Source organism: Gymnoscopelus braueri (assembly GCF_963280865.1).
Source record: "Gymnoscopelus braueri genome assembly, chromosome: 23".
In the NCBI taxonomy this organism is placed as follows: Eukaryota; Metazoa; Chordata; class Actinopteri; order Myctophiformes; family Myctophidae; genus Gymnoscopelus; species Gymnoscopelus braueri.
In genome coordinates, this window is record NC_137625.1 from 25,814,740 (window position 1) to 25,838,600 (window position 23,861).

General features: G+C 40.5%; 1 protein-coding gene across 3 annotated transcripts in view; it reads right to left on the minus strand.

The window, feature by feature from the left end:
* Window positions 1-23,861, minus strand: part of syn3 (synapsin III) — a gene marked incomplete at its 5' end in the record, with an annotated part of 132,036 nt that overhangs the window by 62,613 nt on the left and 45,562 nt on the right. For all 3 annotated transcript variants that reach the window (XM_080421785.1, XM_080421784.1, XM_080421783.1), the window contains 2 exons: window positions 1,256-1,345; window positions 2,462-2,618. In XM_080421785.1, the coding sequence (XP_080277911.1) occupies window positions 1,256-1,345; window positions 2,462-2,618 (247 nt within the window). The remainder of the gene's footprint in view (window positions 1-1,255; window positions 1,346-2,461; window positions 2,619-23,861) is intronic.

Genomic DNA, 23,861 nt, shown 5'->3' on the forward strand with positions numbered 1-23,861 from the left:
GCCTAGCTTGGTTGTGAGAGAGGGCCACCGGGGCCACATAATACAATGCAGATTATACCTCTGCAGCCTCCTCTAAGGACGTTGCAACGTTTAACAAAGACTGAAATGTTTTGTGTCTGACACAGGGTTAACCACTCTCAACCTGGCGTTTGGTCATTATAGACGACAAGGTTTCAAAAACATTTTTCGTTATTCGTCGTACTTGGCTTAAGTGGTTAATCTGTTGACATTGGAGTTCACAAGTCCAAAGCACTTATGAAAGGGTTCTACCCTGGACCTGGTTCCCAAATCTCCCTCCCCCTGGTTATGCAAGGGCCTCATATCCCACTGAGGCATTTCTGTTTCAGTACTTTTTGTGGTTCATGTATGTGTAAATATACAGCTTAACACAGAAACACCTGGTCAAGTTGAACCAGAGTGCATTAAAAAAAGGAAGCTGGCATAATGGCTGTGCACTGCAAAATCCATTCATTTAACCTGGTTGAATATGGATCCGTAAAGATCAATTTTTACACTCCGAGTTAAATGGACACAGGATTTTACAGTGTACAAGTCTGCGACGCGTGTATACACTGATTCCTAAAGGGGGTGGGGTCGGGGAGGGAGTGATTCCTTGTAGGGGTTGCTGAAATGTTTGACTTAATTTCTGTGTTTTATATTTTTATAATAAAGATTTCATGAAAAAACAGGCCACGACTGTCTGCGTTGTTTTCTGTGTGATGATTCTTCTCTCTGTATTATCTCCAGTGGTGGAAAAAGTACTCAAATGTTTTACTTAAGTAAAAGTATCAATACTGCAATGTAGAAGTACTCTGTTACAAGTGAAGTAAAATTACAAAAGTATTGGTATCAAAATGTACTTAAAGTAAAAGTACTAAAATGCTTAAAAATAGCATATCTACAAGCTCGCGATGCGACGCGTCGTGAGCTTGTAGATCGGCTATTTTCAAATAGCCTCGGTATAAAATAGGGCTAAAGTGGTTAATGTATGTTTTAGAATGTAATAATGTATATCTGCAAAGTAACTAGTAACTAAAGTTTTCAAATAATTGTAGTGGAGTAAAAGTACAATATTTGCCTCTGAGAAGTAGTGCAGTAGAAGTAAAAGTACAGAAAACTGGAAATACTCCAATAAAGTAAAAATACCTCAAAAGTGTACTTAAGTACAGTACTTGAGTAAATGTACTTAGTTACTTTACACCACTGATTATCTCCATGTTGAAAAAAAGAGAAGGCAAATCTTCGAGCTACTCACCATCTGCGTGTGGTTGGGATAGAAGGTCTGTTCATTTAGGGGGAATTTCTCTGGGCCGAGGGAGTGGTACAGCTTAATCATGTGAGAAAACTGCAGGCAGAAATAAACAAAACATTAAGACATCATTATTTATAAGCTGTTAGTCACAGAGGAGGACAGAAGACTACAGAGATAAGACAGATAAGATCATTCTAAATTACACCTACATACATGGCACCAGTGGTGGATAGAGTACTCAGATATTTTACTTAACTAAAAGTATCAATACGGCAATATAGAAATACTCTGTTACAAGTAAAAGTCTGGAATTAAAAATGTACCTGAGTAAAAGTACAAAAGTATTGGTATCAAAATGTACTTAAAGTACCAAAAGTAAAAGTACTAAAATGTTTGCAAATAGCCGATCTACAGGCTCACAACGCGTCGCGATGCGACGCGTTGTGAGCTTGTATATCGGCTATTTTCAAATAGCCTATGTATAAGATAGGGTTTAAGTGGTTAATGTATGTTTTATAATATAATAAATGATAATTGCAAAGTAATTAGTAACTTAAGTTTTCAAATAATTGTAGTGGAGTAAAAGTACAATATTTGCCTCTGAGATGTAGTGGAGTAGAAGTAAAAGTGCTGAAAATTGGAAATACTCCAGTAAAGTAAAAATACCTCAAAATTGTACTTAAGTACAGTACTTGAGTAAATGTACTGTACTTAGTTACTTTCCACCACTGCATGGCACTAACATTCATGAAGTTGGAGCTGTCACACGCACGTGCGCGCGCGCACACACACACACACACACACACACACACACACACACACACACACACACACACACGACCCAGTCATATCATGCTTTGGTAAATCAGATTCCAGCGTAAAGACCTTGTCTTCACTCCGAAGATTCCATAGTCTGCGGTTGGGTTGGGATGTTTTGTCTAAATTCAACCTGCTTTGTCTGGCTTCCCAGACAGTAATGAAATCTGACCTGGATCCAGTGTACCTTCCATCAAACCTCTGGGTGAATAATATTTTTTTTTGCTGCCAGAGGCCTTGCCCTGCCTCTCCCTGCTCTGAAGACAGGTGTTATACCTCTCTCTTTAACAGCCAAAATAAATCAGTCTGCAGGGGGACGCCACATGGGCCCATGAACTCCTCTGTGTGGGGTACAAGGTGGAGGTGAGCGAGGCGAGTTATAGATCAACTTACCACCCATGGTTTGCTGCAGAAGTTGTAGATGGAGAAGAGGGAGTTGCTGCTAGGGACCCCCCCGAAATGCATGCCGATCACAAGGCTCCTGAAGTCCTCCCCCGGGGTCATGCTGTAGGCGTGCTGGCGAATCAAGACAAAGTCGGGCTTGAAGGACCTGCAGAAAGGGGCGGGGCAATGAGAAAGAATCAGTCCAAGGAACTAATTACGATATTTTACTCAAAGGGATATTTCACTTTCAAAAAAACTTTTGGTCTTTTTATCGTCTACTCAGGCCGTTGTGAACCCCCAGACAGTTTTTAAGTTGCTCGATTCAGTATATAGACATTTGATATTCATTTAATCAGACACGCCCCCTTCCTATACAAACCCATTGTAACTTCAAACTCCATTTTAACCATGTTAGATTCATCAAAAACACCTGTCCCTGGTTCTGGTGACTCATACCGCCCCCCTAATACGGGAGGGGGCCGTGTTTTTTCAATTACTTTTTTCATTTATTTTTTATATTTTTTTTGGAAAATGAAAAAAATAAAATACAATAAAAAAATAAAATGAAAAAAATGATCGGAAAAACACGGCCCCCTAACGCATTAGGAGGGCAGGGTGAGTCACCAGAACCAAGGACGGGTGTTCTTGCGTGTCTGTGTCTGTTCTTGCGTGTCTGTTAAAATGAATATCAAATATCTAAATACTGAATCAAGCAACGTAAAAACTGTCTGGGGGGTTCACAAAGGCTTGAGTAGACGATAAAATGACCAAATGTTTTTTTGAAAGTGAAATATCCCTAAAAAGTAGCAATAGAGTACAGAAGTCCTGACGTCACTCGTTCATCCCCAGGTTCGTAAAGTAATTTCGCTATGGAGAATAACATTGGGTCATCATAGAATCGTCTCATATAAGAATTGTGGTCCAAAAATAAACAAACTGTCTCGGCGATATTGTCAGGGAGGAAGTTCTGTGTCGTTTATGATACTCAGTCACTTGTATTTGATACAGTCTGTTTCTGGCGAAAATGTAACTAATTCGGCGGAAGTAACATTAGCGTTTTCTCACCGTCAGTTGATGCTTCATATCCATAAGAGTAAAACCGCCGGGGTCATTTGTTTATTTTTGGAACACAGTTCTTATTTGACGCAATATTAAAAACGTCTATAGGGATTCAGAATGGGGGTGGAAAACCGCGAACCAGGTAGACAAATCTAGGATGTGTAAATTATGTCAGACTTCGGTGCTCTATACCACAATATAAAAATACTCTGTTACAAGTAAAAGGCCTGTGTTCAAAATGTTACTTGAGTAAAAGTTCAAAAGTCTTGGCATCAAAATATACTTAAAAGTGCCAAAAGTAAAAGTACAAAATTGTTTGAAAATAGCAGATCTACAAGCTTCACAACGCGTCGCGATGCGACGCGTTGTGAGCTTGTAGATCGGCTATTTTCAAATAGCCTATGTATAAAATAGGCCTGAAGTTGTTAATGTATGTTTTATAATATAATAATGAATATCTGCAAAGTAACTAGTAGTTTTCAAACAATTGTAGTGGAATAAAAGTACAATATTTGCTGTAGTGGAGTAGAAGTAAAAGGACTGAAAATTGGAAATACTCCAGTAGTAAAAATACTTTTAAGTAAAAGAAATGTACTTAAGTACAGTACTGGAGTAAATGTACTAAGTTACTTTACACCACTGCACGGTAGTGTTTATTCTAGAGCACTGTTTCCCAAACAGTGTGTCGGGACCCATTTGTGGGTCGCGAGTGAATATCCCTTTATCTTTTGTTTCCTAGATTTTGTCATTAATGCAGCATTACATCTGACTGGGCCAAAGTGAATGAATGCACTCAGCACTTTTTCCCCCAGGACTTTGTATGACTTGAGACAGGACCTATGATGAATCTAACAGTTTACTGTATAATTCTGCTTTATTTGTATTTGTATGATGCTGCTATTTGGAGTTCATTGCATTCTAAATACAATGACAATAAACATCTTATCTTAAACTCTATCTCAAGTATCCTATATTTAGCGTAGGTATTTAAGCATTCCCTTCTGTCAACAAGGCTAAGGGCCCTATTAGCGCAAAACGGTGCAAAGTAAATGTTATTGCTAGTTTACAACCGATGCAGTTGCGCTCATCTGTGTGCAAGTATTAGAAAAATGGTCTTAAAGGGATAGTTCACCCCCAAAATTACTTTTTTTCCTATGGATTAGTCACCCCATGGAGACTTCAATTAATTGATATGTTTTTGTTTTTGTTGCATTCCTAAGCCAATAATTTGATGACCTGCAGCGGTTCCGGTAGGAGACACAAAGAGTCTCCTTTGTGTCTCCTACCGGAGCTGCTGTCTACTGGTCAGCTGGTCATCAAATTATTGGCTTAGGAATGCGTCAAAAACTAAAACTAAAGTCTCCAAGGGGTGACTAATCGATTTTTTTTGGGTGGACTATCTCTTTCACTCAGGCTTTCACAGCAAATCTGGGGTTTTCTGTAAATTGGTCTCAAAACAGGCCAAACTGATTTGGTCCCTGACGTGACGTCACGTCAGGGTACAATACCTCCCGTTTTTCAGTTCCAACCAAAAAAAAAAAAATATATTTTCTTTCTTTTCCACACAGAACCAGGAGATAACATGCATACAAACTGGCTCAATAGCGCCCCGTGCCAAACAGGACAATGTGGTATTGCAGGTGAAAGTGCTTTATAAGCCAGAGAGAAGTTAGTTGGAATGAGTATATCTGAGGCTTGATTTAGGCTCAAACCTTTTGAAAAACGTTTGAGGGACATAAACAATGATGATACTAAATATATATATATTTTTTTAAATTCATGGTGTAGATCCTTTAAGTAATGTAAAGTTTATCCTTCAACTTCTTGTTTATGCCCCAAAATATCTGGATATACAGGTTTTGTAGTAATTGTAGAAGAAAATGGGCATGGGCATGGTGGTCTTAAAATGGGGTGTGGTCTGGTGCATTGTTGGCATATTACTATATTACTGTAGGTACAGTGAGAAAAGTAGAAGAGCTTAGACCAGATCAGTAGGGGCCATTGTCTTGGGAGCATGAAGGTATACAGCAAATTCCATGGCAATATTGTCAGAAATCTGTTTAGAAATCAAAAGTGAGCAAGTGGAATTTCTGACCTAATGGTGGCGCTATGGGTAGGGGCAGGAGGTCACCAAAAACAGTAGGGACACCATCCTCTCGCATTCATGAAGTTCCACAGAAAATTCCATGGCAATCCAGCTAGTAGTTGTTCTCGAGAGGACATGATCATCCTCATAACCATCCCTATAACCCTGATGCTAGTGTTGCTTAAACTGAGAGTAGAAATGATCCTGAGCCCCTTTTAGGATGTCACAACAATGTACAGCTCCTTTGAGAATAAATAGTAACAGATGGAGAAGATGACTGTATAGTAAGAGCACAAAATGGATATGTAGTATGTTTATGTTTCCTGTTCTGATTCATCATCACTGCTGTGGAGGAAAGCTTTAATCTCAATGTAAAGAAAATAAAAACGCATATTCCCTTGTGTCCACAGGGACAGTTATCCATTGATTTTGAATGGAGCGGCTAAAGGTCAAACAAGTAGTCTCAGTCCCTTGTTTTCCTTATTTTAGGAAATAATTGTTCCATGTTCACAAATATTTGTTGGAACTACAAGGCCAGAAAAACACAACAGTCTCCCTATAATGGTAGACGTTGGTTAGAAATGATACCCTGCATGAATTGGCTGATATTTTTATCAGGAGGCATGATTTCACTGTGTTCTTAAATGTTTTGAGCGTGGTTTTCTCTTGAGAAAACCAAGGCTCAATAAACAGGTCTATTATAAATAGAGGAGTCCTTGGTCCAGTGCCATTGTGGCTGCGGGTTGCAGCCTGAGAAAGGAACAGCTGTAGTCTGTCTGTCGCCGTGACCAGCTCAGTTCTCAATGATCCAGCGAGTCAGGCACTGTGCTGTCTTACATAAGAAGACATCAACTGGCCTCTCCAGCCATCTGTCTGGACGCTGACTGGACACAGTTGCTCACATTAATTTGCATCTGTGTGTGCACACATATAGGAGCATGCCTGTCTGCCAGGGTTTACAGTCTCATTCCATTAAACACTTAATTAAACATTTTCAAAAATAGCAGATTTACAAGCTCTACACACGTTGCATCGCAACTCGTTGTGAGCTTGTAGGTCTGCCATTTTTTAAATGTTTAAAAAAATGTCACCTATAATAATGACATGCCCAAAATAGGGATGCCAGGGATACAGTGCAGTACCACAGTGCTCTGGACATTGTCCTTGAGCTGACAGATGACCTCATTGATCCAATTGTTAAATGTTAATATATGACAACTAAGAGTTATACACAGTAATTAACATCAATATATTGAGGGTATCAGTAGCTCAGTAGTTAGAGCAGCTGACCCACTCATCTGAGCCATCTTAGCGGCCATATGCTGGGTGAATGCAGTGAAGTAATTTTCCTTCCCCGGGGAGGACCAGTAAATACTGCCTTTACCTTTTAGATAAAAATAAAAAAGAATTACCTACCGTCAGGCAAACAGAACTTCCTCTATTGAAGTTAATTGTGACCAGATGTAATAAAGTCTCAGATTGGTTCCCTTGGCCAACAAGGGCCCCAAACGCTTTGTAATGAAAGGGATTAAGTTGTGTTAATTGGATAGATGGTTCAAAAAGATTAGGTGTACCCAGGAGCATTCGTTCAGCCACTCTGCCCTACATGGCTATTGAATAGCGTAGCCCCTTCAGTGTAAACGGCGAGCCAAAACGCAACGTGTTAATGGCCTGACAGATGCTATCGCTCTTGAATAACCACTGGCAGTGCCGTGAAATAATGGCACAACACAAGTTTTCATGATTGGGCGGCTTCATCACATTAATCTCAGTCAAGAAAGAAAATAATTATAGTTACTTTTTCGGGGGGCAATTTTCTGACAGGTATCTCTGGAACAGTGGTTCCCAAACTTTTTATCTCAAGACCCAAAAGAGAAATCAGATGTTTGCCCGGGAACCAAACTAGTGAAAAAAGATCTACAAGCTCACAACACGTCGCTTTGCGCCGCGTTACCACCTTGCAGATCTGCTATTTTCACTAATTCTTAAACATTTGTTTTCAAATTTGGGGAATTTCTTTGATTATCTTTTATTTTATTCATGAAATTATTTTTGAAAAATGTTTGAATTTGTTCTCAACTCATGACAATTTGAGATTTTCTGTGGAAATCTTTAGAAAATGAAAAATATATATAATAATTAATAGCAGCGTCGCAGGGACGAAAGCTACAAAATGACCCACAAAGTGTGGTCAGCTACACTGTTGGAGCGGTCGCCGCTGAAGTGTTGCTCAAGACGCTTGTTGACGCCATCAAGCGTGAGTCTGTGTGGGAGCGACGACTGACACAAGCAAGAATACATTATAGAATATAATAATATAAGAGAAAATATAAAGGCTTGGGTTAAAAAGAACAGGGATAATTAGGGCTAACAGGACTAACAGCAATAATTTGTTTTCCCCCATTACAAGAAGGAACGGTGATGCTAGAGAACGTGAATGAAAATGGTGGACAAAAACACATGATTGATTGAGGCTTCATCCCGTCATCAGAGCACTGCTTTTGTAGCTCGGAGTCATCACGCTCCTTATGCCATACACGGGCAACTGGCGGCCCGGGGGCCACATGCGGCCCCCACCTTCACTTAATGCGGCCCACAGGTTAATATCGGAATACTGATATATTATTGATTTCAGCTGTTACAATTCCAAACATGCAAACATGACCCACTTTAATTACTTCAGTCTATATTAGTACCTTAATGACTAGTATTACAATTCTATTGTCTTTCTTATGTCGAATGCATTTGTATTTAAGTTCATAAAGTTAACATAAGTATAACTAAATGCATTTGAAATAAAAAAAAAATGTTACTTTTCAGGATTCCAATTCAAAAATAGCCCAAAAAAAAGCAAGATTCCAATTCAAAAATAGCAAAAAATAGCAGATCTACAAGCTCAAAACATGCCGCGCTGCGACGCGTTTTGAGCTTGTAGATCTGCTATTTTTGTGTGACATACGGCGAAGTACGGCATTAATTTACGAAAAAAGTTAAAATACCCGACAGTATATGCAAAGTGGCCCTCTGGAGCGAGTGTGGAAATATAGTCATCAAAGTTGCATCACCGCTGCCTTATGCTGTGAAAGCAGCATAAGGAGCAGCAGGGTCGGCATGGAGGGGCAGCTATCAGGGTTTTAGACTCTTCAGTCTTGTTGGCCTCATTATCACAGAGAGGCCAGTTGGCTGAGGACAATCAACTCGGTGGGATAACTTTGGCCAGGCCCATGGTTAATGGCAGCGTTGCCCTACACCGACGGAGCATTACCGCCATTGTGTCATTCATTAACGTTGTTTTTCTGTCTCTTCCTTCGGAATTCTATCGCCCAAGTATGGCTCCCTGTGGGTCGTGCATCACCTTAAAGGGGAACATTTAGGCTTTTATGATCCAAATCGCTCAGGTCCAAATAGCCATAGCCTCCTAGGCAATATGCTAATGTGCCCTTTGAATGGTTCATCAGCAGTGCAATAAACAGCGATAGCCGGGACAGATATGGGTCCAGAGTGAGCCATGACACGTTGTGAAGGCATCTGGATGGAATCGAGTACCGCCTCAAAATACCCAAATTGTTAATTCAGAAAAGACACGAGGAGAGACGCGAACAGCGTTTTTCTATCGCCTTGCAGTAGCGGAGGGCCGGGTGGGGAGGAGAGAGCCTGGCGCAGTCAGCGCACAGAAGTCAAGGCACAGACGGCTGTGTTGTTGACGGACAACGGATGCACGCTTATGAGAAACAACAAAAAATAAAAACCTGGCGAAACAGTTGCGTGCATTAGAGCAAGATGAGGATAAAGGAAACATTCGGTCTAAATGTACAGTTTGCTACTAGTAACTACTACTTTTATATTTGAAACTTTACATTTCTCTAAATATTATAAACGTTCACGACAGCCTAAGCACAAATATCATTTATGAAAAGGCTACTATAGGCTACAGTGAAGTTCAGACTGAATGACTGAAACGGCTATAGTCCTTGGGAAATCCAAATGAGTTGCCATATTTACATTTCCTTACAAATTACAAATTCCTTACATTACAAATCCTTATAAGCTATATATTTCTGGGATGCATAGTAGCTGAAACTCCACAAGAGGCGATAGGAAAACGCCGTTCGCAGAGCTAGAAAGACACCCCAACTAAGCACAGCACACAGCCTGAGACGCACGCTTTTGAACCAATAAAAGAGCTCACCACATGGCATTTGTAGGTTATAAATAAGAGTGACAATGTAATAAAAACGTGTAATATTTCTGCTATAAAAAGCAGATTGGTCCCAGCGGCATGTGCTTTTTATCAGACATTGGGGTCTTTATAGGGTGGGAGACCCATTCACACGAAACAATATGCTGCCATTTCGGTCTTCAGATCCATTTGTCTTGCAAAAATATTTGACCTTCTAATAGGTTCCACAGGGATGTTTGAAGTTTGCCGGCACACATTATCCTCCTTACCGGCCTTGTGCCTGCCTATGCCTCAAAGGGCCTGGCTTTGTTGTTATCCTTCTGGCCATCAGTCTGTCTCCTGATAAGGACAATCAGCGAGGTAGAGCTCAACGGGAATACCACACAGTACATGATGAAGAGCTGGTCAATGGGACATTGTGCCATGTATAAACATTTGATGAGGGTTATCTACCGTAGCCCCCTCTCCTGTTTTAACCCATTCAATCCGCAAACGCATCGGTGTCAGATTTCTTTGGCTATTCAAAATTAGCAGATATACGAGCTCATAGCACGGCACGAGCTCGTAGATCTGCTATTTTTGAAAGATCGTGGAAAATGTGTGCAAATCTTTGAATATATATGTTTTTAAAGCAAACATTGTTAACCCATTAAGACCTGAGGCCGCTTCTAAACATTTTCTAAATCCTAACAGTTTTTCGGAATTAAAAAAAAAAAAAAAAATGTTCACGATTTTTCAAAAATAGCAGATCTACAAGCTCGTAGCGCGGCACTCGGTGCCGCGCTATGAGCTTGTATATCTGCTATTTTTGAATAGCCTAAAGTGACACAGATGCGTTCCAGGTATTAATGGGTTAAGTCAAATCTTTGCTTCTGGGGGTCTCTGGAATAAAATATCATTTTGGGTGATCCTTGACATGAAAATGTTTGAGAACCACTGATATTATAGCAACATACGCTTAAAAAAAAAAAAAAACTGTTAGGATTTAGAAGACATTTGTAGAATCCCCAGAAGCAAAGATTTGAGTAAAAGAAATCGCTCTAAAAAACATATATATTCGAAGATTCAAATTATTTTTCTAATAAAATAGCAGATCTACAATCTTGTATATCTGCTATTTTTGAATAGCCCAAAGTATAAAATAATGGTTATAGCTAAAAATCTAAAATGACAGTATGCATTTCCGGATTGATAGGGTTAAGGAGAGAGAGAGAGAGATTTTGTCATAGCATTGTGTTTTCCTTGGTCTAGCATGATTCTAGGCGGGGGAGCATTCCCTGTGGTCACTCACACACAGTACCAGGCTCACTCCAACTGGACGACTGACCTGGCTGGCAGTCAGTCACTCACATACACACTGCTGGGCGTTGGCCTGCACCGGCCTGCCAGAGAGAGGACCGCTGCCCTGGACCTGCTCCACTCACGTACATTCTCACAGACGCTCCCCCAGTTAACTCATTCAATCTGGGAACGCATCTACCAGTGTTGATTTCGTCGACTAAAAAACTATGACGAAAAATGTTCGTCGACTACCTTTTTTCACTGACGAAAACTTGATAAAAACAAATAAAAACTAAGCTATGATGACTAAAACTAAGACTAAATATGTTGACAATTTCGTCAACAATTAAAAACTAGACTAAAATGTTAGTGAGGGACTAGTGGAGAAGAGATCCAGTAGTAGAACTAAAAGACGCTTGGGTGTTGCCCTCTGAAAATAGCAGATCTACAAGCTCAACGCATCGCGCTGCGATGCGTTGTGACTTGTGAGCTTGTAGATCGGCTATCTAATTCCAGGGACCCCCAGAAGCAATGTTCGCTTTAAAAAATATATAGATTTGCACAAATTTTCACAATAAAAATAATAAATAGCAGATCTACAAGCTCATAGCTTGTAGATCTACTATTTTTGAATAGCCGAAGTATAAAATAATGGTTATAGCTAAACATCTTAAATGACACAGATGCGTTCCCGGATCGAATGGGTTAACACTGTGTGGAGTATTTCAAATTCCTGGTGACAATAATCTCTAGGGACTTCAGTGGGAGTGGGGGTGGGGGGAGAACATTCCCTCCATCACCTAGAGGGCCCTGCAAAGAATATATGAAGGTGCAGCTCCTCTTATACGGCCATCATCCAGTCCATCCTCATGGCATAAATCACCATCTGGTTGGCATGCCCAAAGGTCAAGGGCAGAAGCAGCGGAAGGTTATTTTGGTTGGCCGAGGAGGTGGGCCTCGTTCAGTAAGCTCGTTTATGCCCATACTTTGTACTTATCGGCAATTACAAAATCCCACGTTAAGAGTCTTTTTTTGTTTGTGAATTTTATTTTGACTGATGTCCGCTCAAACTCACGTCTGCTCGGAGGCAAACCTACATGGGACCAAAGCTTGCGTACAGTATGTCATTAGAATGCCTTATTCTTCGTGCAAACTGGGGGACTGTTGCAATCCTGCACCCCCTCTCACTTTTATCATCCCTGTTAAAATCACACATTATAACAATCCTTCGTTTGTGCGCCTTCCAAGGCATGTTTCAAGGCCAAATGGGTTTAACAACTTTAATTTAACAGCAGTTACCCTGCAGCCCTCTCTTACTGCTAGACCCACATCCAACACGCTGCATCCGTCTGAGTCTATCCCAGCTCCCACTTTAACGCCACATACTTTTAAAAATAGAAAAGGCCTGGGTATAATGCACCTTAATATTAGAAGTATTTTAGCAAATGAAAGGCTAGATCACTTAAAAATTTTGGTATCACAAACTGACCCTGATATTTTGGTTTTAAGCGAAACTTGGCTAAAGGACGGTATCTCTGATTCTGAAATATCTCTAATTGATTTTAACTTGTTTAGAATAGACAGAAGTACCAGAGCTGGTGGAGTGGCCATTTTCATTAAATCACGCTTCTCAGTTACTGTTTTGAAAACCTTAACTATGCCAAATTATTTTGAATTTATTTCTCTTTTGGTTAACCTGGGGCCAAATAATTCTATCACTGTGATTGGGGTTTATAGACCTCCCTCTGCTGACTCCGGAGCTATTGATAAATTGGCAGAATTGATTTCTCAATATAGTACCTCTGAAATTTTTATTTTTGCAGATCTAAATTATAACTGGTTATCAAATGCTTCTGACTGTCTGAAGGACATATGTGATAATCTAAATCTAGTCCAACTGATTACTGAACCTACCAGACCTAATCTAAATAACATGTCACGATCAACCTTAATTGATTTAATTTTAGTAAATAAGCCTGATAAGATTACTGCTTCTGGTGTCTTTGATCTAGGAGTAAGTGACCACTGCCCAATAGCCTGTATTAGAGATACACATGTAAAGAAAGCTCACTCAGAAATTGTAATAAGGAGAAATTTTAAACATTTTAACGAGATGGCCTTCTTATCTGACCTCCAAAATAGTAGCATTTCTAGTATTCTAGACATCATGGATGTAAATGTAGCACTGGATCATTTTATACAAGTTTTTAACTCTATTGTAAATATGCATGCCCCTTTCAAAAAGCAAAGAATACAAGCTAGGACTAATCCTTGGTTCACTTCAGAATTATCATCTCTGCTTCAGGCGAAAAATAAGACCTGGGTTTTAGCCAAGAAGTCAGGAAACCCCTCTCATTGGCTTGCCTTTAGGCAACTGAGAAATGCCTTCACATCAGCTGTAAGGAAAGCGAAATCGGATTATTATCTAGATGCTATACTTCGATGTGATTCTAACCCAGCTAAATTCTGGAAAATTGTAAATTCAGTCAGAGATAAAAAAGGTACCTCACTACCTACACATGTAAACGTCGGTCAGTGTGTCTTTTCTGACCTAAACGATATATGCACAGTTTTTAATGAACATTTTGCTACTGCAGGTCACCTTTTTGAGAACGAGGTCATAGCAAATGAAAATTCTGGAAGCACACATGTGGACGTTGTGAGCCATGTCTCTCACACTGAGAGACATGACTCTCATTTCTCTCTGAAGCCTTTTATTTATAATGATATTTTTACTGCCTTGCTCTGCATTGATTCAAAAAAGTCAACTGGGGAAGACTGTTTGGATCCATTTTTCCTTAAATTAGCTGCTCCATTAATTTCAGAGCATATAACACATATTTTTTATCTCTCTGTGTCTACATGTATTGTTCCAAATATTTGGAAAATGGCCCATATCTCACCACTACACAAAGGTGGAGTTGGAAGTGACCCAAATAATTATCGGCCAATTTCCAAGCTTTCCTGCTTAGCGAAAACTCTGGAGTCATTGGTAAATAAGCAGCTTAAAATATTTTTATCAAACAATTCTGTATTAACCCCACTTCAGTCGGGTTTTAGAGCCAAGCACAGTACAATCACTGCCACTACCCTAATTATAAATGATATTGCTTCTGCTGTAGATAAAAGAAAACATTGTGCTGCACTATTCATAGATTTATCTAAAGCCTTTGACACAGTTGATCATTCACTACTCTTAAATATACTACACAGCACTGGGTTTGATGGAGATACCTGCACTTGGTTTCAGAGCTATCTGACTGAGAGATCCCAGTGCGTGAAAGCTGGGAGAGCCCAATCAGGGTTCTTGCCAATCTCCAAAGGCGTCCCTCAAGGGTCAATTCTGGGCCCTGTTTTATTTACTTTATATATAAACAACATGGCTTTGTCTCTTGGTGGCTGCCAAGCCCATTTTTATGCAGACGACACCATTCTTTATTGCATTGCTGAGTCTGTCCAACTGGCAACTGAAAAATTGCAGTTGTCATTTAATGTGTTTCAGGATTCCCTTAAAGAGCTGAAACTTGTACTTAATGAAGGAAAAACGAAATACATTTTATTCTCTAGGGCCAGGGAAATAGATTATAATAGCCTACATATTACTACCTCAAATGGAACCATCATAGAAAGGGTTACTGAATATAAATATCTTGGAATTTGGCTTGACGAAAAATTAACTTTTAAATATCATTTAGACAATCTTGCCTGCAAGCTCAGACAAAAGATTGGCTTCTTCTACAGGAATAAAGCTAGTTTCCCAATGACCTGTAGAAAAAGAGTCATTGAAGCTGTTGTTCTCCCTGTTTTGGACTATGGTGATGTCATTTATAGGAATGCTTCCCCTTCTACCCTCAAGGTTTTAGATTCAGTTTACCACTCTGCCCTGCGCTTCATTTCTGGTGAACATTTTAGGACCCATCACTGCATCCTATATGACAGAGTAGGTTGGCCATCCTTGGCTGACAGGCGAAACAAACATTGGTACCTATTTATTTTTAAGGCAATTGATGGGACTTTGCCATTATATATTAATTCATTGATAGAATGGAATCCTGGAGCGCATGGGACACGCTCAAATGACTGGCTGACGCTGAAAGTCCCTAGGGTAAGGACTGAACTTGGGAAAACAGCCTTTTGCGTTAGTGCCCCAACTACGTGGAATGACCTGCAGCTGAAATTTAAGATCAGTTCGCCCATAACATATGGTCAATTTAAATCTTTGATTGCAGATCTACCCACAAATGTCTGTAACTGTTTTTAATTTTGTTTTTGTTCTGAATGTCATTGATATGAATATTGATGTTGTATTGATGTTGTACTATGCTGTATCTCGACGACACTGCAAATGAGGGCAACCTCAATGTCTTTCGAGAATAAATAAAGGTTTGAAATGAAATGAAAAAAAAAAAAATCAATTACAATAGTGCCAAACGTCAAATAAAATATGCATGTGCCCAACACAAAAAGAAAGAATATGTCAAACGATGCTGCTTTGCTTCTATGCATATTATAGACATCTATTTATTTTTCAGTTGACGCATTTAGAGCCAAATTATTAGATCCCTCGGCGCGTTTGCCACGTGGCCACAGTTTCACCTATTGGGCTTTCCATGCCAACTCCAATGTCACGCTATCAATCTATAATATTGACCACTCACACGTCAAAGTCTTACCATCTGATGAGGAAACAGTATGGATGAAATCTAGCTGTGTCCATTACTCCATTTCCATTCTGATGTGGAGGGTTCGTCCAAAGGACAGATTCCCCTCAGTGATCAATAAAGCTCTGACCCAGCCGAAAAACGTCGGGCCGGGTCTGGTTCGGGCATAATTTGAGAACTCTACCGTGTTGTAAGCTAGTAGATCTGTCTTTTTTTTTAAGAGTGATGATGTTTCTTTGATTTTATTATCAGAGATCCCCTTCTGAAATCCTATTTGGCAAAATAAGTCATTCTGATTCTGATTCTGATGCATCAAACATCAAACTTCAACGGTCACATGAAATAATATAAAATCAACTTTATTTATACTGTAGCTACTAAAATATTAAATAAAAGAGTAAAGACTGCTGCTTTATTACAGATTTCCAGTAGCCAACATGATCAACACTATTATGAGTTGGTGACAGTGTGTGCTATGCATGTGTACGCATGTAAGTGGATGAAAATGACCCCGACACAAAAAAAAAAAAAAAAAAACGCAAACGTAGATTGATTTGATGTACTGTATATCTCTAGCCTGGTAAAGCCCCGCCCTCCGGAATTCTCATTTCCATTTGATTTCAGGAGTGAGTCTGGCCTGAAGGCTTATCTGGGCTTTTCTTGCTCGTCCACCAAATGGACTCTCCAATCAGCGTCCTCGCTCATTGTTTTGTGATTGACAGCAGAGGTAGGCCAATCAGGTGGAACCCGAGTGGTTCACACATCATTAATCAATACACCTTTCATACAAGCTGCTAATTAACATCAAAGACAAACCAATTACTCCTGGTGATTAGGGGTGTGCCGATATATCGTCCCGCGATATATCGCGATACGTTTTCGTGACGGTATCGTTTTGGAAAAAAAAATATTGTTTTGAAAAAAAAAAAACAATAATAATAATCAGGCATGCAAACAGCCCCGAGGTGAAAAGGGTGACAACATGTTTTTTTTCGGGTCAGGTGTCACACTATTGCCCTATTTGGATTCAAAACGGCTATTGTAGCTGAAAAGCTACAAGTTTGCATGTCTGAATAATGCAAAACAGAAATATTTGTTTGCATTTGCTTCCCCCCCACCCATATATTTTCATAATAAAAAAGTGCCAAATATCGTATCGTATCGATATCGTATCGATGTCGTGAGCCCAACATCGTATCGTATCATGAAATTTGTGTATCGGCACACCCCTACTGGTGATAATCACTGCAGCTTAAAGTGGCTTAATTGGACATCAAAGGGCCACTTGGACATCAAAGCTACATTACTCCCGCCCAGCTCCAGCCCACAGCCAAATTGCCCATATAGGTCTACAGGCCAGACTCACTCCTGAAATAAAATACAAATGAGATTTCTGGAGGGAGGGTTTACCAGGCTAGTATATCTCTGCTGTCTGGCAGAAATCAGCTAACTCCAAAATGTTAATTTTTCAGGAAATTCAGGAAAAGGTAGAGTTAGGAGGTTTTGTTCATCATTGATAAGAAAAGCTGAATGGACCCCCAAGCTCACAATGAGGTTGGAGGTCAAAAGGGGGTGGAGCCTGGAGTCAGCAAAACCAGCTAACTCCGGTGGACTTAGCTGGTTTAGCAGGAAGTTTGAGGATCCAATGGAGTTAGCTGGTTTTGTCAGAAGCGCTTTCTAATGCTTTTCATTGGTTCAATTTTTTTTTTACCAACACACAGACGTAAAGGGTGTTCAATGGCCCTGATTTATGGAAAATAAATGCAAAAGCGTCAAAATGGAGTTAGCTGGTTTCTGCCGGACAGCAACGATATACAGTATTTTAAAGATCGGGTTTTACAAAAGTACATCAACCATCAAGGTGCTAATGGGAATGTTTATCAAGTGAATGAATGGTGATAAGGAGGAGAATGGAGGGTCTGTGTCAAACACAGAGCTGCTGCTAGACGAGCGACGGAGCACCAAACCACCTCTGGCAGAAAGGGAAATGATTGTTGTTATGACTTAGAGGGGTCATTTGTATTCATGACTATATTACAAAAAGAGAGGGGGGGGGTGTGGGGGCTCTGCACTGCACCGCTGTACACTTTCATTACAGCCATGGCGTTTCCTTAAAGAAAACCACCCGCAGGCTTTTCTTAGGCCATGTCTGAACTCAACCTTCTGTCTGTGAATAGGATTTATTTGCTCGGTAACAAGATGAACCTGTCTGCGGTATTAGGTGTCGAGGCTGGTTCAGGCAGAAAAAAAAGGCATTTTGCTGATTAAAATGCCCACTCGAGGAGGGTCAAAGGGGGGGTGGTGGTTAAGGACTGTGTGTGTGTGTGCGTGTGCGTGTGCGTGTGCGTGTGCGTGTGTGTGTGTGTGTGTGTGTGTGTGCGCGTGTGTGTGTGCGTATCAAGCCTGTGTGGTCTCACTGGTAATCGTGACACAAGGTAACAAGAGGAGGAGAGTCTCGTTATGTGCACCCTAGGATTTAGATTGAGAGAGGGAGGAGGGCCTGTCTGTCTGGCCCATGCAGGACCGGTAGCTTACGGGACAGAAAATTGAATAGAGAAGGCGGGGGGGACGGGGACGGGGGGGGGATTCAGACAAGGATCTGCTAATGTAATCTCCCTGTTCCATCTGTGGACCTGCAGGTCTGGGGACAAGGAGGAATGTTGAGGAAGGTGGGGGGGCAGTCATCAGCCCTGACAGGGTTAGGAGCTCCAACTGTTCTCTCAGACAGGCATACGTGAAGCAGAGCTACTGTGTGGGTGTAGTAAATTGAACCCTGCGGGAGCCCATACAACGCTTTAACCTTGCTCTCGTGACAAGAGCTCGGAAGAGCAACTGGATGAAATAATACAGTATACCCAAGAAGAAAGGTGATGTCTTGAATTGAAGACATCTCTTTGTATAACGCCTGTTCCTATTTCAGTGTATCGGTAACAATGAAATCCACTGATTCTGATTCACATTTAGAGTAAGACCACATGGCTATTTAGAACGTTGACAGTGATAAGAGCACCTAAGAACACTTATACCATGGCACTTGAGGTACTTGCTTCTGATTGGCCGGAGGGTATGCAACATCAATTAAGCACTTAAGACCTAATCTACACTTTGGCTAATCAAAAATAGCCGATCTACAAGCTCGCATTAAAAAGATGGTACAGTATTAACTATTATTTTATCTAACATTAACAAGCTACTGTATCCTTAAAAATGTTATAATAGTGGCAGCAAGGTTTTTCTATTAGTCAGGGGATATTAAAAAAATCCTTACCAAAAAAAATCTTCACCAATGTGTTTGTAAAGGTGTCTAGTAACACATCTCACAAAGACTGAAATGCAGTTTCCCTAGGAGAATTTTTGACAGCTGCTGAAAGTTGGGGTACCCACCATTTCCCTGCATTTCCATGCAGGGGAAAAAAATCCAATTTTAATTCTGTTTTAAGTAGCATGTGAGGGGTCAAACTAGGGTGTTTTTATGATTCTGAATCCATTGCAAGCATTTGTTTTGCACCAAAACCACTCCTTGGGCTAAAAACGGCCATAGCCATCCTTTTCCAGGTATACTTTTTGTGTAAAAAGCCCATTGAGATTGGGCTGTTTTTAAAAAAAATGCTTGCAATGGATTCAGAATCATAAGAACACCCTAGTTTGACCCCTCACATGCTACTTAAAACAGAATTTAAATTTGATTTTTTTTCCTGCATGGAAATGCAGGGAAATGGTGGGTACCCCAACTTTCAGCAGCTGTCAAAAATTCTCCTAGGGAAACTGCAATTCAGTCTTTGTGAGATGTGTTACTAGACACCTTTACAAACACATTGGTGAAGATTTTTTTTGGTAAGGAATTTATTCCAAGATTGGAAAATGTTCTGCTAATATCCCCTGACTATATCTAAAGTCTCTCTCTCTCTCTCTGCAAAATATAGTAGGAGAACATGATAAATTCTGGGCTGTATACCGTTATTGTGGTTAGTCGTGCTTGGCTGCTTAAGTTGTAATTAAGTGGGACTGATGTTGCTGCTTAACTTAAACAGCTGGATGGAGGTTTTGACAAACCAGCAGAAAAACCAAAAGGCTGACTATGGGTTTTTGTGAAAACACACAAGAAAGCTGAAAAAAGAATCTAATCAAGCGTATCTAATTCAGGGTTTCTCAAAGTGGGTGTCGTGCGACACAAGTCCAGGGGTGCCGCAGAATACTTTGATAAAATGTGTAATTTATTCATGTCGCTCGAACGCGTAGATTCGCTATACTTAGTAAAACGGACCTAAGTTGCACTTTGTTGCCCATTCTTTTTCCATCTATACCAAATCTCTTCAAAAATAGCCGATCTACAAGCTCCAGAGTGGTTAAACGTCAAGTATAAAGTTATTTTCAATAATTCTGCCCTAATGGAAACTGATATTCTCTCAAGTTTTCCCTCATGACATACTGTATCTTAGGGGGAAAGATTTACATATTAATCTACTGTAATATGACATAAATGTAAGGTGCTAAAAAGTAACAATGTAATCCAGGGGTGCCGTGGATGAAAAGGTTTTTTTTTTACAGGGTAGCCCTGAGTCAAAAAAACACTGAACTATCCATCCATCCATCCATCTTCAACCGCTTATCTGGAGTCGGGTTGCGGGGGGGCGGGGGGGCCGTTTCAGCAGAGAGCTCCAGACTTCCCTTTCCTGAGCAACATTAGCCACTTCCTCCTGGGGGATCCCGAGGCGTTCCCAGGTCAGTGTGGAGGTGTAATCCCCCTCCATCTAGTCCTTGGTCTGCCCCCGGGGTCTCTCTCCTCCCAGTGGGACATGATGCAGCGAGGACCTCCCGATAGGGAGACGCTCGGGACGCATCCGTACAAGATGCCCTGAACCACCTAAGCTGGCTCCTCTCCAAGTGAAGGAGCAGCGGCTCTACTCCCGAGTCTCTCTCTCAGGTGACTGAACTTCTCACCCTATCTCTAAGGGAGAGATTTTTGCGGATCTAGTGATCCGCAAAAATCTTCATATAATTTTTTTACGGTGTGCTCTGCAAGAGTCTAGTCGTCTATAAGAGGGTCGGTCTGTGTGTCCAGAGCCAATCTCTCAAACTGGACCAATCAGCACCAAATAAATGTACACTGCATTTTTTTTTGTTTTTTTGTCTTTGATTTTTTTCATGGTTTTTTCCTTTTTCTTTTTTGTACATAGTGTTATTTTTTCTCTGTATTTTTATGTTGATATTTGAACTATTTGGTTGCTACTATTATGTCTATGAAATGAATACCAACGGAAATAAGTCCGCAAGGACTTTTTTGGACGGACCTTTTAGACAAAAGTATTATAAATGTAATTGTGATGTTTTACATTCTTTTTGCCTAATAAAAATTTCAATCAATCAATCAATCAATCAATCAATCAATCAATGCAAGTAGGCCACAGAAGTACCAACTCAAAAAAGAATTGTTTTTTACTTTGTCAGATACCCGTTGTATCTGTCTGTCCGTGTCCCTTTTGTGCCCTTATATGGAGATCTCTGTAGATCATGACTCCATTTTTGTTTATCTCAATGGCTGAATCCCTAGTGAAATTCTAAACAATACAGCTACTATATCTCACATGTGGAAAAAGGTATATTTTGTGTTTGCATAATGCAAACAAAGAAATCAAAAGGCCCTTATACATGTACCACAGAACTGTGAGAACGTGTGATGGTTTGTTGGGCCAGAAGAGGGCGCTGTGTTTAAGGGAGCACGCCCTTGGACAGAGGTCAAAGGGTCACAATGCTGAACGGAACTTTAACCTTATTCATTAAGAACTCTGTGCCCGAGAAAGCATGGGCCTGCTATAAATGTGTGAACCTGTGCCGTGCACACACACACGCAGGTGAAAGCACATCAATAGACATTGATGCATATGTGTGCACACGGCCACACGCACGCAATCGCATGCACACACAGCAGATGAGAGGAGGCGTGTGAATCAACTTGAACCCTCCCATGCTCACATAATACAGACAGAGACACACAAATATGTAATGAAATATAATGCCCTTAATCTGTAGCGCTTTGGGAAACTTGTGTTTTTTTTGTCCTATGTTTATCTACGGGAATGTTACTCGATGTATAGACAGGCTATTCAGAGTGGGAGACATTCTTTTTTGGTTTGGTCTTTCGGGCTGAGAACAAAACACATTGTTATGATACTGTAAGGAGAGACCATATATACTCCATGCTTTCATTGGCCACGGATCAATAACAGGCCGGATTCCAATCACAGGCGCTAGACTAGCCCATTAACAACTCATTCAGTGCCACATGACATCTAAGACGTCATGGCCTGAAGCGCCCTGAGCGCCACATGACGTCTAAGACGTCATGAAAAAAAAAAATCCTATTTTATTTTTATTTTTTTTATGTTCAGAACCCAAGATATGATGATTTGAAGATTTGCTGCTCCATTAACTTCTTGTTTAACCTCTTACTGAAAAAGGCTGTATCTCGGCTCCTGAGCACTTTTTTTTTACAATGAATTTTGGCTGTGGCACTCAGAACCAAAATTCCATAAATAAGAATGGCACTGAAAGAGTTAAGACCTGAAGCCGATTCTACAAATGTCTTCTAAAATCCCAACAGTTTTCTGAAAAAACGTATGTTTCTATATCAGTGGTGCTCAAACTTTTTCATGTCAAGGACCCCCAAAATGATATGCATTTGGCCGCCGACCCCCATCTCAAAATATTGAGTTCCAGGGACCCCCCAGAAGCAAAGATTTGAATTAAAAAATATTTGCTTTAAAATAATATATATTCAAAGATTTGCACACATGTTCACGATAAAAAAAAAATAGCAGTTCTACAAGCTCGTAGCGCGGCACTCGGTGCCGCGCTACGAGCTTGTAGATCTGCTATTTTTTTAATAGCCAAAGTGTAAAATAATGCTTTTTAGCTCAAATAAAAAAATGACACAGATGGCGTTCCAGGCCTCAACGGGCTAGACGATGAACACGACATGACGTGAGCCGTCGGGGCGAGAGGAAACAACAACCTCGACAGCCACAACAACAACAACAACACCGTGATGAATGTCGCTGTTTGTGACCTGAGCACTTTTTCCCCAAAGTTACTACAGCACTCAGACCATCTGCATCCAATTTGGCTACTCCTCCATCTATGAAGAAATATTCCACCCGCACAATAACACCAGTGTCATTTTAGACAACAGGTTGCAGTGTAAAACGACCGACGCCCTATTACTGGTCTAACTACCCCCTCTCCTCTGTAATTATTCTCGCTTGATTTCCGAATGCACTGCGGTCCGGCTATTTCCTTAAAAAAAAATTAAAAAAATTCCAACACTGATAAGAAAGTTGTTTTATGAAATTACGTGGGCTATACAACATGCCAAAGCCAACACTATACGATTGGGCCGATATATTCCCCCGAGAAGGTTTGCGAAACAGGATGAGAACTGGTGGAGTGACGCTGGACGGCGTGCATCGAATTAGCTGATCTAATCACGCAATCATGGGGCAGAAGCTCTGCATAAATGTAAGGGAGAACGAGTGGGATAGGACTGTGACGTCACAGGGGCGACCTGTGTCCTGCCGTGTTCTTTACCTGCTCTGTCACCCTAAAGGCCTGTGGGAGAGGTCCGCACTGATGGACTACTGCCACAGACAGTCCCAAAACAAGATGCCACAAGGGGCGGCATTTCCCATCTGGACCTCTCCAGACTCCAGGCGATGGTTTTGGAGCTGGAAAAAGTGAACAAGCGTTTTTTAAGTGCTGCGTAACACTGTGTAAGAAGGCATTGTGTGGCCCTGGGAACCAGTGCACCGTTTTTTTCTCATAGGATACAGAGGTGAAAACCTTAAGACGTTTTTCAATGCCTTTTCCTTATTTTCTTTTCAACAGAACGCTATTATTCACAGACATTTTCAAGCCGGCTGAATTGATTAAGTGTAATGGTAATAGTAATGGTAATAGCAGTCATTTTAAGTTTTCCCACCGGCATAATCTTTTATGCTGTAGCAGTGATCTCTCTCTGACTAAAAGCAATGTTACGTACACGCAGTGGTGGAAAAAGTACTCAGCATGTTTTACTTAAGTAAAAGTATCAATACTGCAATGTAGAAATACTCTGTTACAAGTAAAAGGCCTGTGTTCAAAATTTAC